The sequence below is a fragment of the Triturus cristatus genome, chromosome 3_2, assembly GCF_964204655.1.
Source record: "Triturus cristatus chromosome 3_2, aTriCri1.1, whole genome shotgun sequence".
NCBI classification, from domain to species: Eukaryota; Metazoa; Chordata; class Amphibia; order Caudata; family Salamandridae; genus Triturus; species Triturus cristatus.
Window position 1 is genome coordinate 784482087 of NC_140584.1, and position 18691 is coordinate 784500777.

General features: G+C 41.4%; 1 protein-coding gene across 1 annotated transcript in view; it reads right to left on the bottom strand.

Moving 5' to 3' along the window:
• The window catches only part of CCNYL1 (cyclin Y like 1), a 332747-nt gene that overhangs the window by 105746 nt on the left and 208310 nt on the right, over positions 1 to 18691 (bottom strand). Inside the window, exon 8 of the mRNA XM_085648879.1 lies at positions 8879 to 9045. Coding sequence (XP_085505005.1) covers positions 8879 to 9045 — 167 coding nt within the window. The remainder of the gene's footprint in view (positions 1 to 8878; positions 9046 to 18691) is intronic.

Below are 18691 nucleotides of genomic sequence, written 5' to 3' on the forward strand. Positions count from 1 at the left end.
CTGAACCTGGCACGAGAAACAGCGCAATCAAGGTGTGACTCCTGTATCATAACGACACCACAATAATTTGCATTGTGTCTACTCATTAAACACGATGGGGATGATGATGAAACTATTTATAGAGCTCTCGTATGCCTGGAGGGGTCTTGGTGCTACCTATGACCCAAGTGAAAAAGGCCCAGTTAGTTGGAGTATAACCAGGTTTTCAAGGACTGTCTAAAACTCAAAAGGGTTGAGACAGAGTTTACCGACTGAGGAAGAGTATTCAATTTTTGAGCAGTACATTTGATAATTTTACATCCCCAGGAGACTCGCTTATTGGGGGAGTGGTGGTTGGGGGGGCTGTCTTTAACTAATCAAATGGAATGAACAGAGTAATTTTCTTGTTGGTCCTGGAGATATAAAAAGTGTTAGAGATTACCACATTAATCTTATTTTTATAGGTAAGTTTGTCATCTAAAAGGACACCAAGATTTTTTTGCATGTTCAGGGAGTGTCACTATTTCTTGAGGCCACCAAGAAGGGGACTAAAAGGATACATAGTTTCCAAATAGCATCACTTCTGTTTTAGATTAATTTGAGAAAATAATCGGTCATCCAATTGCTAACTGTAATCATGCAGTTATGAAATATCTCACCTGTGCTATGGTTACTATTGGAAAGAGACACCACAATCTGGGTGTCGTCAGAATAGGTTACCAATGAGAACCCAAAAGATTTGATTACGTTTGCAGGGAGGTTGATATGTATATTAAAAACAGTTGGACTTAACGATGAGCCCTGAGGGAGGATACAGGACTCAGACATAAATTTGCTCAGAGTCACAGTTTCTGTAAGGAAGGAAAGGAGTAGGGCAAGGGTGGTTTCCTTGATCCCTATTTTCCACAGTCAATCAAACAAATGCTATTGGCCATGTCGAAAGCGGTGTAACAGGTCCAATAAGACAATGGCTGCTCTGTCGCTCTTATCCAACGCAAATCTAATTTCCTCAGTGGCCACGAGGAGTGCCGTTTCCGTACTGTGGCTGATGTGGAAACCAAACTGACTCATCCAGGAGGTTGTTGGAGTCGATAGATGATGTCAGCTGGGAGTTCATGGCGTTTTTGGCTAATTTAACCAGTAAAGGAAGCCTCGATATGGGACGGTAGCGGTTAGTGACTTGAGGACTTAAATTGGGTTACTTTATTAGTGACAGAATGAAGTCCTTTTTCCATGGCTTAGGGAAGTGCCCTGTACTAAACATGAAATTAAAAATATTAGTCTTGTATCTGGCAATGATGTCAGGGACAAGCGGACCTGTTGTAGGTGGACAGGGGTCTGCTGGATAACCTGAATTGGTAGTAAGAACCAGCTGACCGACTTGCTCACAGAATGATAGGTAAATTCTCTGAAAGTGACTAGATTGTCACCAATTGGCAAAGCAGTGTCAATGAGCGAATCGGCATCCAAACTGCTAGCGAGAAACCATCAAAGATCTCAAGCACTCTAAGCAGGAAAGAATTTGCGAGGGCATTACAGAAAGCATGGCTACCACTCACTAAGTTGGTGGCAGGTGTAGAGGTAAGTTTGGTGAGCATAAGGAAGTGCTCCTAGTGGAGCTTTTAGCTGATTCGATCTTTTTAGTCAAATATGCTGACTTTGCTTTTATGATTAGTGTTTTTAGGTCTCGCCTGACCCAGCGCTTGCGCTGGTCTGGCAAGACTAAGTAAGGGCTTAAAAAAATGCTACCGCAGGCTACAGCTTGCAGTGCATGTGCGGGGCGCGTGCTTGAGCAGAGGCGCCATATGGCATTCCTCATGCTCATTAAGCACATCACTCGCCATGCGCTTGATCGCGATCACTTTCACTGCCGCACGACGGCCGCGCGCGCATCACTTTCACTTGATCGAGATCACTTTCGCGTCCGTGCGCGCACCACTCCTTTTTTCTGAAGATTTCTGAAGGTTCATAGGGTCATGATAGTACCTCTGACTATCTTTGCATGGGCAACGATGGACCAATATTAACCCACTGATGACATCACGTAATTCACCTCTTGACTGACTGACGCACACCTGTCCTCAGTAGCATCCTGCTTGTTTTTTATAGAAAACATGCCTGCCCGCCTGTGGCTTGTAGGTGCATCCATGCGCGGTATAGAATGTGGCGGTGCCCCGCTGGGTTGTTCATTAATTTCACAGTGTGCTGCCTGCTATTCGATCGCAGGCTGTGCGCCGTATCAACAGCCCGCAGTTATTTTACACAAAGACAGTGGGGAAATATCTGCAAATGCATTGTCCTTCTATTAAACGGCGAGGATCTCGAGGTGTCAGCAGCCAGCACATTAAGAAAACAGTTCACTGTTCATTTGGGATCAAACACTATGTTTTTTTGCTACGTTGTTTTATAATCTTTACTGGAACTTTCCTAACAAGAACTATTTAAAAGAATTGTGTCACGCCATAGATACATAATTTATTAAATAGTCTTCCAAAAGCCGATGGGAATTCAGTTTTCATGAACAATTTATGACATATTTATGGTGTTATTAGTCTTGGCAGACCCCCCATCCCTCTTCCTCCCCAAAGTCTGACATACTGCAGCCATATTTGTACAGATGGGACGCAATCGACGGAAATAAATCACCAAGAGATGGGCAAGGTTGCTCCCTGCTTGAAATTCCAGTTGAGCAGTAACAAATGGTTTACGAAGACCCAGCAGCTGGCATATGCGTTTTTAACATCTACCGAACTGGTAGCGCGACCACTCAGTTTGATTCCAGTTGCTCTTGGAGCATATCTGTGGTGTTGGTTTCATTTTGTTTTGATATTTACTAATAATTATTTATTAAATAGAATTTGTGGGGTTTTTTCCCCTCTCGATATATATAGCTCAGTGCCACCAGGGTTACTAATACTCCTCATCCGTACTAGTGGTTTTAGGTAAAGTAAGTCAATGTGCAGTGTTGTGACAGCATCAGACGTCCTACGGTGGTAGCTTGAAGTGCTTGTTGATGCTTCTGCCCAAAGGGGACTTTGATCTCACCCGGCCTGCACATTAACAACTTGCAACCTACAAGGTGTGTAGCGCTATCAGCCCCTCACCTTGAATATTACAGATAGGTACCCATGGACTGCACGTTTCATTTGCAGAAAACTAAAGTTCCCTGCCATTCATAATGTAAAGGGGTCATAGGGTAGAACAGTTTGTCGCTGCCCCCCTTCCCTGAATGTCCTACTGCCAGTGTATCATACACGGCCGAGCCAAGGTTGATGTCTTTTGTAAAAAAGACAAACCAGAGCAGTGCTATGTGAGCTTCCTTCAAACCTGAACACACTTCACAATATTTCATGGTAACAATGCGTTCGTTCAGACCAAAACACACTACACACCCTAAGCCAAACAGATCAGATCAAAGTCGGGCAGGGTTGGCGGTGGAACTGCAGGAAAATATGAAAGGCGGGGAGACCATGTGTTATGCCGATGTGTTACACCGAGGCGAGAGCTTTGAGACTAAAAACAGAAGTTTTACATTGACACCCAGTGGAGTCTGCCATCCTGGTCACCGAGTGACAAATGATCCCTCTGGAAAAAACACAACTGATCAGACCCTTTTCCATCCTACTATACCCTCCTCATGCACAGCCACTCTTTAATAGTCACAGTCTAAAAAGTTGGCTGAGTTCTTGCCACCTTCATACCGCCATCCTTCTAATACCACATTTTAGAAATTAATTGTTAACTCCACTTTCTACCTCCTGCATCCAGATCTTGCAAAATAAATTGCATGCCGTTCTGATACATGCTATAACTTTGCCCATGCCCAAACTCAACCCATTAAAAATAACATGCGTCCAGATATAGTTCTTCCATCTCTTCTCGGCACATTTGCCTCTTAAATAAATAAAAGCTCCTAGCCGTTTCTGTCCATCTCTTTTTTTACACACCCTCTAACAGTGCTAGTATGTGTTTGGATCTCCCTCACTTCTCCCAAAATTGCTCACACCTAAAGGAACAACAAGCATTGGCATAGCTAATAGGTCTCGCTTTTGGGACCTTATAAGTATTTAGGTATGCAGCATAATATCCTTGGTGCAACAACAAACTGTTAAATGGCTAAACACTTAGAAGGTCCCTAAGGCAAGACCTATTGGCTATGCCAATGCTGGTTCATTCAGCAATACACGGTTTATATTATTCTCTTTCCGCTATATTGTAATCCTTCCTCTGCACACATTCATGCCCGTGGCAGCTTTGTTTGAGAAGGCTGCTGCTGAATCAAGGAGTGAAAGGCTTGCTTCTCCAACATTTTTGGCCTAGCAGGAGCAAATGTGTTCACTGCTGACTGCAGCCAAGTATCATAATACATTGATGCTTTATCTGTGTCTAAGAATGGAGCTGACTCAGTTACTGATAAAAGGAAATTAAGTTCCAAATCTAGCAATTTATGCCAGGGACGTGAATTGTTTCTGTTGCAATGGGTGGGTGTTGACTTAGTTTTAGAGGAGATTTCAATCTCAAAGATCACCGCTTTATGATCCGACCAAGTCAGATTGAGGATATCTGTGTTCTTCAGAAGAAAGTTATTCATGAAAACTCCATCAAGTGAATGACCAGCAAAGTGAGAGGGGACTTCTGATCTAGGATAACCCACAGTAGGACATGGTATCTACTTGCTCTTCATCTATATTTATCTCAAGATGATGATGAACATCTACTAATACAGTAAAATTGGTTTTAAGATAGGATTCCAGAAGAAGAATGGTATCTTGGGAAAACATGGCCTTTGGCCCAGGAGGGCGATAGACGAGGAGCCAATTAAAGGATTGATGTTTAGATAACTCCATATTAAAGCTAAGCGCTTCACATTCTGTAAGGGCAGCTGGTGAGAAGGAGGCAATTGCCAGCCCTCCATCTCTCTAATGAGTTCTGCACAGTCTATAGCTAACATAGCCAGGAGGAGTGGCTACTGCCAAATCTGGGCCGGAGCTGGAATCTGCTCATGTTTCAATTAAGGAAACCAGATCCAACTGTTGGCTATCTATGAATTCATAAAGTTCAACATGCTTTACCAGAGACCTAGCATTGATCAGAGTGCAGTGAATTCTGGAGCTCTTACTCTCCTTACAAGCGACCCTAACAGGACCCTGTGGGTTAATTGGCCTGCTGAAGTCATGCGCTTTAAGGTTTAAACATCTGAGGTCGCACTGTGCACATATGAAGTAATTGGCGTCTGAATCTAGACAAGGATTGAATACACCACTGTTCACTGGTTTACCTGCTTGAAATGCATGCAGTTCCCTGCTGGAATGAGTCAGCCGTTGTAGGGGCTGAGAAATCCAACAGCCAGTGGGACGGGCCTTGGGCGTCGTCCGGGCACAGACGGGCTTGCCTTAGGCGCGCCAGCTGCACACGGATACGCTATGTGACTGATTACATATCCCATCATTAAAGATGGGCGTGTCTGAAGGTGTGGTTTTGAAGCAGTGCTTCGTAGCTTGAACAGATACACAGGTGGGAAAAATAATAGACATACTGGGGTCCAGCAAATCTTGCTCTAGCCACAGGCACCCCTGAGACTAAAGACTCCCCTGGGACTAAAGGAACACAGCATGCCTGTGGGGAAATATCCAAATAATATAAGAGTTCACAAGGATTGGTGAAGGTGAACTTTGGGACCATTTTCAACTGTTCAGGTTTTTTTTTTTTTTTTAGGTTTTATTATATCAACTAAGGAAGAAGATGTGGTGTAGTGACAAAGTCAACATGGGAATCTGGTTTCGAATCCAGCTTAGAAATTGACCTAAAATCGTGCAGTTCTAGGCAAACCACAATCTATGATGATGCCTTAATTGGGTGCAACTGTGTGCTATTCAAAGAATTACAAAACAAACCACAGGGGAACCCGTAGACCCAGTTGAGACTGTGGTAAATAGTAATGTCTCAACAGGTAATAATAAACAATTTGTTTCAGTCTTAATTAAAAAAAACACAAGGGGAAATACCAAATATATCACTACTTGTATATAAACATTCCAGAACACAGGATAATATAGAGCGGCATCAACATTTCTCAGTGAATATAGCAAAGTGATAACTTGGTGCTCGTGAACCAGTGTCCGTGAACAGCACATGTAAAACGCATTAAAAAAGAAAGAACAGAAGCAGCATATTTATAAAGAAATGTACATAAGATCTCAGTACACAACTTTGATGATGAAACAAAAAGGTATATTATCATGTAGTAAGTAAAGAAGCCAAAATATCTTTGCTGCTTTAAGCGTCGATGTTTCGACCCCAATTACATGTAGATAATGTAGTGCTGATAAAGAGCCAAAAGAGACTGGCAATAAAACTGTAATCATTAAGGCAGGATGGGGCAACAACTGGAATCAACCATTCAACATAACTTATCTGCGTCAGCTCCAAATGGAAGCACGCAAATCTTGTGTATTTCTATAACACAAACGTGTTTCCATCTCCTTCTGGGGCTATTGACCCAAACAATTGAGTTGGTTTTGACTCAATCTGGCCTTCCGATTTACAGCTTGGATGGAGACATTGGGGACTTATGAACAGGAGTCATAACTTCATTGACTGTGTTTTTGGCATTCCTTGCCTTCTCTGCCAAAAAGGACATAATAGATAATAGGATTTGGATCTCATTGTTTTGGCCTTCCACACATTTGTATTGTAGAGATACATAAAATTCGCAGGCATCCATTTGGAGCTACCGCAGATAAGTGAGGTCTTAGGATTGGTTAATATGCCTGCTGCAAAGCACGTATACCATAGAGATCACAAACATGCATATAATGTAAATAGGTTACTGCATTTGTCAGAAAGATTAGTTTGTTATTTGCAATTTAGAAGTTAAAATCGTAAAATAGAAATGGGAGGTATTACCCGTCATCAAGGAGCACCATGCAGAAATGCATGCAAGAGCATGGTTTTGGAGACATGAGCGGCACTGCTAAAGGGTGGTAGTGAACGAATCCATGGAGAATTAGGTAATTGGTGGCGCCACCAAACATTGTTGCACCATTCGCCACCAGCACTAAAGCCGACCCGGAGGGCAATGCAAACATCCAAGAAATTTCATGGCCTTGATGATCAAACCATTGAAGCAATGGTAAGCCATCAATACAGGAAACAAATGGCTGAAAGTGACAGACTGAAAGTCTCTCAGTTTACTGCATAGTTTTCAAGACTTGATAACATGAGCTCTCCTGCAAGCTAGAGACGTCTCTAATCAGGCCTAAAAATGGGAAGACAGGCTGTACACCAATAACCACATCATAACCGGTTTATCTGTAAAGCACATGTAAATCCTTTGGGATATATTGCAGCCAAGTAACTGATTTTTATAGAAACCCAACTCAATGGTACTCTTTTGGTCAATATGGGGAGGGTGAAGAATGAAGGGATCCACTGGGATTTGAAACTTTGACTTGGAAGTAAAACAGATTTCTGGAGTAAATTTGTTAGTCCGTTGCGAGATCTGACGTAGCAGAAAATCACCTGTGTTGAATGGTCAGTAAGTCCTTAAGACCATATAAACCTGGTCCAGGGAGGTGTGAGCTAGTCACAGTGATTCTGATCGGCTATATGAAAGGTACTAACGCATATTGTAAGACGTTGAGAGGGTTGTCAATCAGTTTGCTGCTCTTTCAGAGATCTGATAGGTCATCCTTTAAACCACTAAGATTAAAATTTCACATGCTGTTGCCTTTTTAACAAAATTCCTTTGAGAATAACTAATGTTGCAAGAAAACGAATACTTTGTAAATAAAAAAAATTTAAAAAATGATGACACTTCCTCTAATCAGTCCCACACACAAGGAACATTTGACACATCTCTGCCATTCAATTCAGAAGAAAAATAGGGAATGTCGGTATCTGCCAGAAGAGGACAATGACTAAGTACACATCATAACACACAAAACCAATAAAACAGCTTTGTGGTGCTGTAGAAAACTGCTTGTAATTCATACATCACAGATTCGATTTGCTGCAAGGACAGTAGTCTTTCATTGTTTTAATGTCGTCCATCAACTTGACATCAAGATATATGTTTGAGGTGAACAGGCAACTTTGTCATTTAAAATCTTCAAAATAGGTTGGGTTCCAGTGTATTCACCAGCTAGTATATAATCCTAAACATTTGACTTTAACACATTACTGTGTGGGAATACTTTTATTTTATCCCATTAGTGAATGTTTGAGGAACCACAATTACAAGAGTAGATACTAATTTGATCTTGCCGATCCACCGCGGTTTTGCATCTCACATGTATTAAGGGGCTCTGAAGTTTCAGATTATTGTACAGGACAAAAAGCTCAAAATGATGGGCTGAAAATTAAAATAATCTGGATGGAATATAATTAAGGCTCCCTGTTTTCCGTTTTTACAGATTTTTACAGATAAATAAAGACAGAAAAAGATTTATTTTCCTGTCTGTATTTATTTTTGAATGTGGATAAAAACGGAAATTGGATCTTTTTAGTCTGATTATAAATGCTGTCAGTCATGACTGCTTGGCCAATAGCTGTGCGGATTGACTGGTAAGAGATTAAAAAACAAAGGAATTTTCTTAAACACTAGATATGCACAACCTTAATACTAAAATGTTCATGTTTTTATATACGTGCATTGATTTATCATGTGTAGGTGTTCATATCATTAAAATCAGGTGTTCAATCCAGAATACATATTTATCAGTTACATAAATGTGGATATAAACTAGTTTCAACTTCATTTTTTCACAAAACCCAAAATAAATATGGATAAGTACACATAAGATTAGCAAAAAATAAATATGGATAAATACAGACAGAAATGTCCCAAAAAAATATACCATAAAATCATGAGCCCTAATATACACAGCTTTGTACTTACATATCCTCCACTGTAATGTCTTTCAGGATCTGACAATAATCGACATTCCATACAGCCTGGTCATCCCAAACCTTAGAGGATAATAAAATGGCCCCCAGAACGATCCTCTTCCAGTTGCATGGACAAATGTCAATTTCTGCATATGTAAGAAGCCGTTCTAGGTATACCTATAAAAACAGTGCACATCTTAATTTAAAACTTCAATATAAAATATAGGGAATTTTAATACATTAAATGTTGGTTATTACTGAAGTGTAATCTAGCAGTACACAATTTTCTTACAGTAACAAACTTAACAAAACGTTACAAATTCGTACCAATAGCTCAATAACAGTCACATATTCTTCAATTTAGAAAGTAACAATGAAAAAGTAAAACTCTGACAGTTGTCTGATCTCATCTGCGTTCTTTACACCCACATCACTCCTTCTGCCCTGATCCCGCCAAACTCATTGATGCACAGGGGCAGTTGTCACTGTGCAGTTATGGTACAGACACATTACCATTAAAAAGGAATTTATTGATATGCCTATAATACTGGCCACCATTGACAGATCTGTGCCCAAGTTTGAACATACTTAGCATAATCAAATAAAAACAAAAAAAGACTCACCTTCCCATTTTACCTCCCATTGGAAGCTTTACTCACACCTACAACTAATACCATGGGACAGATTTACAACAAACTTAGCATATGTAGTGGCAGCATCACAAAGTAAGCACTGGGAGCGCTAAGGTAAGACCAAACCTCTGCCACAATTTTGGACTTTAAATTAAAAAACATAACACGATCTTGTACACAAAACAACCTTAGGGTGTGGTTTAAAATGTTACTTGAAACTGTATCAAATGTGGCAAGCAGTTATCAAGTCACACCCAGTGCATGTATTTCAGGCTTCCTGCGGATCCAATGGGGTAGCAAAATGAAAAATGTGTTTGATCATTAATTGGGTATTGCTCGTGCTACAGAAAAGCTCAAAAGTTGGAGCTGTTTTACCCCCCAAGGGCAGGAAATGTGATTTCTTACTTGCCCCACAGTACACCCAATCAGCATAAACAACATTCGTACACCCACATTGCCCAAACTCGGAATGCCAGAGAACTGAATGTATATCGTTTTAAATAAAAATAGCACCAGAATGTGCATATCACCAAAGATAGTTGATGGTCACGGTAAACCAGGACCATTGTGTAATTTGAGGCTGACCGTGATGGAGATCTGATCAGGTAACCATGTAGGAGGTTTACCTTGGGACTTAGTCTTTTTTTCCTGAAGTCAAAATCCCTTAGTAGCGCAAGGCAGCAGGCTGCATTCGAGGATGTCCTCACAAATTCGAATAGATTTTTTTGGGGACAGACCGCTGAAGCCGCTGGTTTGGGCGCAAAAAGCTCCAAGCAAGAAAAATGTATGTTTCATGCCTAGATAAATCCTCTCACTGGTCAGATATTTTTGGTACCTTCACACAGTCAAGATTTTTACCTTTGGACTTAGTCTCCTTTTTTGGAGCATGGAATCCTTTAGTAGGGCAAGGATGTTGTAGTATTAGCCAATAAGTTCCATGATGCCAGATGCTTGCTTTCATGCTGAGGGTCTGCTGCACTGGATTAGCTGCTGCAGAGAAGCTCCTAGCGTGACAAAACTGATTTCTTAGCCCAATGAGGCTGCACTATTGTAAGATAGGCTGGAGTGGTTTGTCCAGGACCTACGGAGCTCTGGAAGTCCAAAAAAGTCCCAGGTGTTCATGGGTGGTAGGAGACGTCTGGTTAGACACAGCGAAGGGTACCAGCACCTGAGAAACAACTCTGGGTCAAGGTTTACTCCAGCAGAGGGCACCAGTAGGGTCCAGGTCCGGTCAAGTTGCTACTGGTCATCTGGGAACTTCAGAAAAAAAGCCTCTTGCAGTTTTTGAAGCCTTGTAGCCACACAGGAGGTCAGTCAACTGACTCCTGGAGTAGACTTCATTGTCCTGTGTAGAAAAAGGAGCAGATTCAGGCCTTCTTTCAGGCGACAGACAGAAGGTCCAGTCCTCTTCTGTTCTTCCTCAGGTAGAGTATTCGGAGGAGGGTGCCTTTCGATGATGCATTTATGTCTGCCACTAGCTATTAAGTAGAGGGACTGCAGGAACATCCCTAACCAATGTGGTAAATTGTCCCCAGGATATCCCTACCCACTTTTGCAGCAGTTCCTGTCTGCCCTACTGCAATCCCACAGCCCCCCTCATTCCTAAAATACAAGATAGAGAAACCCTTCTTGCCTTGTGGAGATTGTGTGCCCACCCACAGGAGTGGCCAGGATGATGAGTAGTCCCCTCTTCTTTGTTTACTTCAAATCAGTTTAGCGGGCAGCTTTCCACCCACTGGGCTTAGTGCCTGCCTGGGAGGACAAACAACGGGGCCTTTACAGGTGTCAACAAACATTTACGTGTGGCAGAGGAGGTCACTCTGAAGTAAATTAAGTTGATGGGTACACCCCAAGTGGTCTTCCAGCCGGGCAAAGAGAAAATCCCCCCCCCCCCCCAGCCATTGGCACTGTTCTGGGAGTAGGTTTCACACCTCATCAGGGCAAATCACCTACTGGACTAAATCTGGGCTAATCACCTACTGGGCTAATCACATAAGGCTGATGCTGGAGAGCTAATGTAGAACAGCCTCAAAAAGCTCTAGGCAGGGAAAAGGCATCTTTCGAAAAGCTACTTTACCTCAATATTTATTTTATAGAAAATCTGACTTTACCATTAAATTAGATTTTTTATAAATATTAAAAGGAGTGATTTAATCCTATTTCTAGCTAGGCCGAATTCAGAGAAAGCAGAATAGATATTTAATCCCGCTTCCCATTGTACTCTATGGGTATCCATAGCCTTCCTACAGTGAATATAGTGTTTGTGTGCTAGTCACTGTAAGGGCATGTTTACTTAAAATTTCTACTTGTCCTACTTTAAAAAGCATGCACCCGCCCTTTAGGGTGAACAGCCTACAAAGGGGTGGCTTATTAATATTTAACAGGGAGGTTTCTCCCGTCAAAAAAGTTTGACAGGCCAAATTGTAGGTTTTTACTGCAGTAGTCAGGCTGCACAGGGTTGGCCTGAAGTCATGTCTGCCCTACTACTGTAGTGGATGGTCTAATAGGTGCTGCAGTACACAAGGGGCATTTGACTTCCAGGCCCTGGATGCACTTTTTATGCCATATATTTGGGACTTATAGGCAACTTTAATAAGTCAGTTAGGAATATGTAAATTCAGCCATGCTTAAAGGGGGGTGGGGCATAGTCAAGTCAAAATATTCTTTATTTGGTTATTTTTCAATAGACATAAGAGTGCATTGAACATACAATAAAATAGATAATCATATCTGTAATTAAAAGAATTCGCATTGGTTTTTACAGGAAATCGCCCAAAAAAATGCCTACATGCCAAAAGTGCATTCACAAAGGGACATTAGTGCTTAATATAATGCATACCGCTTGAACAACACACAATACATATAAAAACCTTTTAGGCCTATCTAGAATCACCATATGTCAATAAACAGCATGAAAATTCATAGAGCACATCGTGCCCAACAAATAACATGCATAACAATCACAGTTTAAGATGGTCCAAGACATCTTTTTCTTCTAGATAATACAGCCCTAAGAAACCTTGCTAGTACCACACATGTATATAAATTGGGAAGCAATTCCAAATATAAAAATGCCGTTTGGACAAATTGTCACAAGGACATAACATTAGATCCTATGCCCAATTGTTAGTACTTGGAAATGTTGTCAAACGATAAAATATATCTTATCTAAAAACGCGTTAAAACAAATATGTCTTGTGTATTTAAAACATTAAAAAGATACAGTTGGATTGAAAAGGTGGTTAAAACCCTTTGGTTATGTTGGACTGAAGGTTTAGTTAATTCCACTGATAGTCTCAGTTCTTCTAGGTGATTTAAACATTCTAATTTAAGTGCTTTCTTTGTCATATTGTTCAAGGTAACTGGAGTTTCGTAGAATTCAGGGTGACTAATATCTACCATGAAGTTCTTGATGTACTTTAGCCAGGGAACATTTAATGAGTGGTCAGAGTCACAACAGTCCTTAACGAAAGTACGGTTGAATTCCAGATGATCTGATGTCCAGATTTTGTACCAAAGGAGGATTGGCTGTATTCTTATCAAATCGGTTAGATATGTAGTACCCAGTTTGGAACAGCACACAAAATTACAATAGCTAGGGTGAAGCGCCAGAAGATTTTTAAAGAAAGCGTTTTCAATCACCTGTAGTCGTTCCAAATTTACATAGCCCCACAGATCAGAGCCATACATGGGAATCATTCTGCATTATAAATCTTTAACATTTCTCTTGGCGGTTTACATCCTATTTTTCTGGCAAAATTACACGAGGCCATAATCGATCTAAAACATTTCAATTTTTTTTGACTTCATGGCGCTTTTCCAATTCCCCTCACAATCAAATAAAATACCCAGAAATGTAAAAGTGGGAGTAAGTGTAATAACATCTTGCCCTACGCAAATATTGAGCATCTTAGTGGTGCTTTTGCAAGGAGAGCATAGTCACTTTACCACTGGTTGGCAGGGGTAAAGTGCATAGAGTTCGAAAGCCAACAAAGCAGATATGGAAAAAATCTGGGTGGACATCGGGCAAAAGATGATCATTTCCTACACTGTTCTATGCAATAATAATGGTCCCCGAATGATGAGGGTTTGAATAAATTAATGAAAAATATTTTTTTTTTTAAATAGATTTGGACATCTGCAACTTCCTTAAAGTATCTACATTAGTTATATACATTGATTTGTTGTTGCATTTAGGTCACTGAACCACTGCAAGGTTGTTTTCCTGTATATGCTCATTATATTGGATAAAGAATGTAATAAACACCTAAAAAGAAGTTATACTTCTGTTTACCCCAATGTTCGATATTTAGTCTATGACAACTCGGCCAGGAAGCGACACCTCTGGCAGAAGCATTGAAGCCATCCATAAGCTACCACAAACTACTACTGTTTCACGGGTACAAACTCTTTTGTGATGGCTGGGCAACACAGCCAACAGAAATTAGAATATGCAAATATTGCCATTGCCCGAACTCTTTCCCTAGTCCTAGGAGAACAAGTCTTTCTAACATTGAAACAAGCACTGTCCACTACATCTGCTTTGGGATTACTCGACTATAACAAGCCCCGTATATTGTACTGGCATATGAGCGAGGACTTTAGTCTAGGCATAACTTCATAGTGATAAAAAAAAAGAAACTCACTACATATTACTCATCTGTTCTTGATGCTTTCAATGCAGGGCGTCCACCATGTTTACACGAACTGTGGCAGCTGCAGCCCATCTTGTTAAAGTGTCTGAAAATATTGAGTTAAGGTCAGCTCCTACTGTCGCTGTACCACATACTTTTGCTTCATTGTTACCAACCACTAAAATTGAGAATCCTCTAGTATTTCAATTCCCATGATACTAGTCAAACCCACAACACTGAGAAGGGTGTCCGAACCTCAAGTTCCTAATCATCTCCATGGAGGCCTTTCGGCCACTTTAAATTTAATTTATTCAAATTTCTTGTTGTTGGTTTATGTTTGGAATCTGGAATATATGTTTTCTGGATGGATTGAAGCCCACTCGTGCTTGAGCTGATGCAATCACTGTAGGCAAGACTATCAATAGGTTTGGAGCTCCCCTTCGGCTATGGAGTGAAGTATGTACTCCATTTGTGTGGTCTGTGGTTCAAGAACTAAGCAAAGCTCTAAGAATTAAACAAAACTTTCATTGTGCTTACCACCTCAAGTCTCTATGGAAAGTTGAGCAACTCAACGTAACTCTCACAAATAAGATATCTAAGATTTTTATTGAAAGAGGGCTGTAGTGGCCTGATACTCTGGTACTCTGGTCACTTCAAGCCACTCCTGCTCAAAAGACCAAACTGAGCCCCTATTAAATAAAATGTGGTGCCCAATGATATACTCTTGCTTCTACCCCTCCAATGGCTTCACCTTTAGTTGAGTTGCACATGTGACTTGCAATATTACAAACTAATGTGTTGTCTCAATAGCTTCAGGTTTGAGATTCTTTGCTCATCTGTCCAACTGGAACCAGTCCCCTTCTGCAGCCTGTATAATGATGGGTTCATGGGAGGATACACCAGTACAAATCAGCACCTTTTGCAAGCTCACTACCAGATCCTGCTCACAAAGAACAACAGTGTCAAGTGCTGCAGGCTTTGCATCCATTCATCGTACTTCAAGCTGACCACTGAACCAAGTGACTGCGGAATGGTGGACCAAGCAACCGTTGCGCTTATTCCAGTCAGCTAAGTAGATCCTGCAACAGCTACACAGGCCGCTCCTGCAGATGATTCTGAGTCTATGTCCGAACTTGGAAGTGCTCCCATTACTATTACCCAGCTGCACAAGTCTCATGATGCAGCTCTTCCTCCTGCCCACTGATATTGCATGTGACCCCCATTAGAGGGAAGCCTCCCAGCTATCTGGTCTGGTATGACCAGTCCTCTTCACTGTGAGCCCTGCTGATATGCAGACTGTGTAGGTTTTGTCCGAAGGCCTGGGCGGTGGGCATAAATCAAAAGCATCAAGCCGGCTGCACATCTAGAGTCAGAAATTCACTTCGCCACGACTATTCTATTCTCCATTTCCTGGTGCAGTACAAGAAGAACCTTAATCGCTCTTCATGCAGGATCAATGCCCACCTGCCAACTGACTACAAGGCAAGTGTGTCCATGTTTCCCATTCCCTACAACATAAAAAAATAATGCCTTGAACCATCATGTGCACTACCTACCGCTCAATGTGAAAGTCATAGTCTTTATTCCCCTCTTCAATGACAAGCAAAATCTCACCTCCAGATGTTCATCTTGTGGGCACTGCGTAATGAATGGCTCGTGAACTAGAAACAGCAGGATCTTTAGAGGCCATGGTGGGTGTGATTGTTCGTAACTTGCTAGACCAGATTCTAGACTGCTTCCTTATTTCTTCAAAGTCGCATCAGCGGTGCTCTACACCAGCAGATGAACCGGTGATAAGCCAGAGACATATATGACATGCCGCAATCAGGCCTGTTACCAGGTTACCAAAGGACTGGTCCAGATCATGTTAACCTGCCTGTATTGTACTTGCCATAAGCCACACGCAAGCCAAACTCTCTACAAAATGATGCCCAGGAAAATTTGACATTCTATTCCCTAGTTTTGGGATGGGACTATATAACTACAAAATCTATTAGCTAGTACAGGATGTAGTGAACTGCCATAACTTAAGAAGTGATTTCGGATTCGCTACAGGCTCAAAGAACTGTCATTTTACAAAAACAGTATGGTTCTCAGTTTTGTTTTGGCTGACAAAGGTAGACTTTCTCCAACTGTAGGTTAAGAAAGCTGTATTCTCATAGCGAACACATGTTTGGGAATACAAACAGATTATTCAAATATGTGAAAGTGTGAAGAACACACACACACACACACACACACACAAACACACGCATACATACAAACACACACTAGATTTCAAGCTAGATTCTGTAGGATCGAGTATGGGTTCTTGTTGAAAAGCTATTTTTGAAGGCTGGGCAACGAAGATTGTCCTCTTTTTCATTCACATATTAATTTACATCGGTCTGTATTGCATCCATTAGTCACCTGCCTAGAGACAGGAAAACGTTCCCTATCCCTCAAACCTTTTGACAACAAACTCCTGGATTTGAAATCAGACTATGGATCTATGGAAGGTTTTGACTCTGATAAGGAAATGTACTTAAACTGTTCAATGATTATTGATGTCTCTTAGTTTGCGCAATACAGTAGGAGGGAGGGGATTGTGAAACAAGTTGCTGTCCTATATTAACTCAAACAGATACAGGTATGTTTTCTTGCCTACCCTAACTGTGCCTAAAGGAATGACCATCTGATCTTCAGAGTCCCAGTGTCTTGCCTCTCAAGACCAGAAAGTGTTGATTAGCTTGCTCAGTTGAAAAAGTTAACATTCTTGTTATAACTGAGCACTGTCTTCTTACTTTCTCAGGGCCTCAGACTCTACAAAGTCATGCGATATCCACTGGAAGTCGGAGTGCAAAATCCTATATTAGTGAACTTTGCTTTTTCTTAAGAGTTGAATCCAATACCTTGGCCGACCAAGCCTGTGTTTCAGACAACAACTTTCTTTTGTTAATAAACCATTTTATAGTGCAACTGGAAATTGAAAGGAGCTCTTAAGTTGAGATGCCTGTGTGATGTACAACTCTTCAGCTTTCAACTGACCCCATGCCATGAGGATGCCTTCTACAAGTTCCATCTTATATCCTGGAATTCGTACTTCCAAATTTCACATGGTAAGCCTGGTCCTAGCGAGAAATCACAGTATGCTTAGTGCTATTGGCTGAAGAAAACAGGACTGGTTGAAAGTCACTCTCAGTAGCCATCAACGCGACAGGGATGCCCTGCACTAGCAAATGTAGGGAAATGCTGTGAAGATTGAAGGGTGGGTTGGGGGGAGAAGAGCTGTCAGGATTCTGAAATTCAGGAGCTTGCAGGAGACGGGAGAAGCATGGTGGTTGGGCGGGCTACAGAAACATGGAGAAAGAGCTGCGGAAACCTACAGCACTCCTGAAGGAGAAATGGGAAGCTGTGCTACAGTAGAAAGCTGGTACTGGCCTGAAGGAGTACTATCAGACCCCTACTAAAGTGAGTGCTTCTGGAAGCTGTAAAGATGGAGTTACTGCTGTCGAAGTCTTGATGGATGGGGTGGAGCAAGAGAATTGGCATTCAGAAGCAATCTATTGGTGAGTGTTGCATCAGCCAGAAGGAAAGGGCACAGTCTGTCTGCATCACTTGTAGGCGAATCCTGGTGCCAAGGTAGACTGCAGCGTGATCATTTACTGCTCAGATAACAATAATCCATTTGTACAGCACAACTCTGCTACAAAAGAAGCATCCCAGCTCTAACAGAGAATGCTTCTTCAGGCACTAAAAGAAATTTTAATAATCAGAAAAATAATTACAAATAAAAGTCTTTAATTTCTTTTTGAAAATAGATTCAGGGAGAGTGTTTCAAAAAGGGGGAGGGCATTGCAAAGTCTGGGTGTGAGGTATGAAAAAGATCTGTACCGTCCTCTCAGTTAAGTACTTATAGGGACTTGCAACAACATAAGTTTACTTGATCTAAGGGGAGATTTGAACTTACTTGGCTGGGGCAGGACTTTGTCCCCCTTCATCCATTGCTATTCTTCTTGCCTAAACTTCATTCTTATTCATTTGTTCACAGCACACTAGTCGAGCACTATTTCACGCATTAGCCAGAAACGTCATCCGTGGTAATTCCTCCTGGCCCTGTGCAATAAGTGGTCCCTGGTATGTAGGATAATTAGCTGGGCTACTTTACTTTTTCTACATGGTTCATTTATTTTGGTAATTCATTTTTCTAATTCCCGATATAATAGTCGGTTCCAAGCTTATCTCTATGCCAGCGTTCTTATCTCTTCAATTAAGCTACCCGACAGGCGTAAAATCCATGCCTCTTTTCCAACTTGGCCCTTTTTTGAAATCCTGCACTCCGGGCGGTCACTGACCACTCGGTATCCTCAGGTAATTACCTTTTGTTTGGTTTTCTATCCCACTGGGGTTTGCAATGCTATAGGTCTTGGCTGATCTGCATTCCCCTATTTCCAGATTGGTTAATTCAATTGTCCTTACATGGTGAGCACTTCTCTACCATATTAATTATCTGGTTGGGCCTCACCCCTGTATTTGGCCCTAAGCACTTAATTATTGTCTCCCCAAGAGACTTCTGGA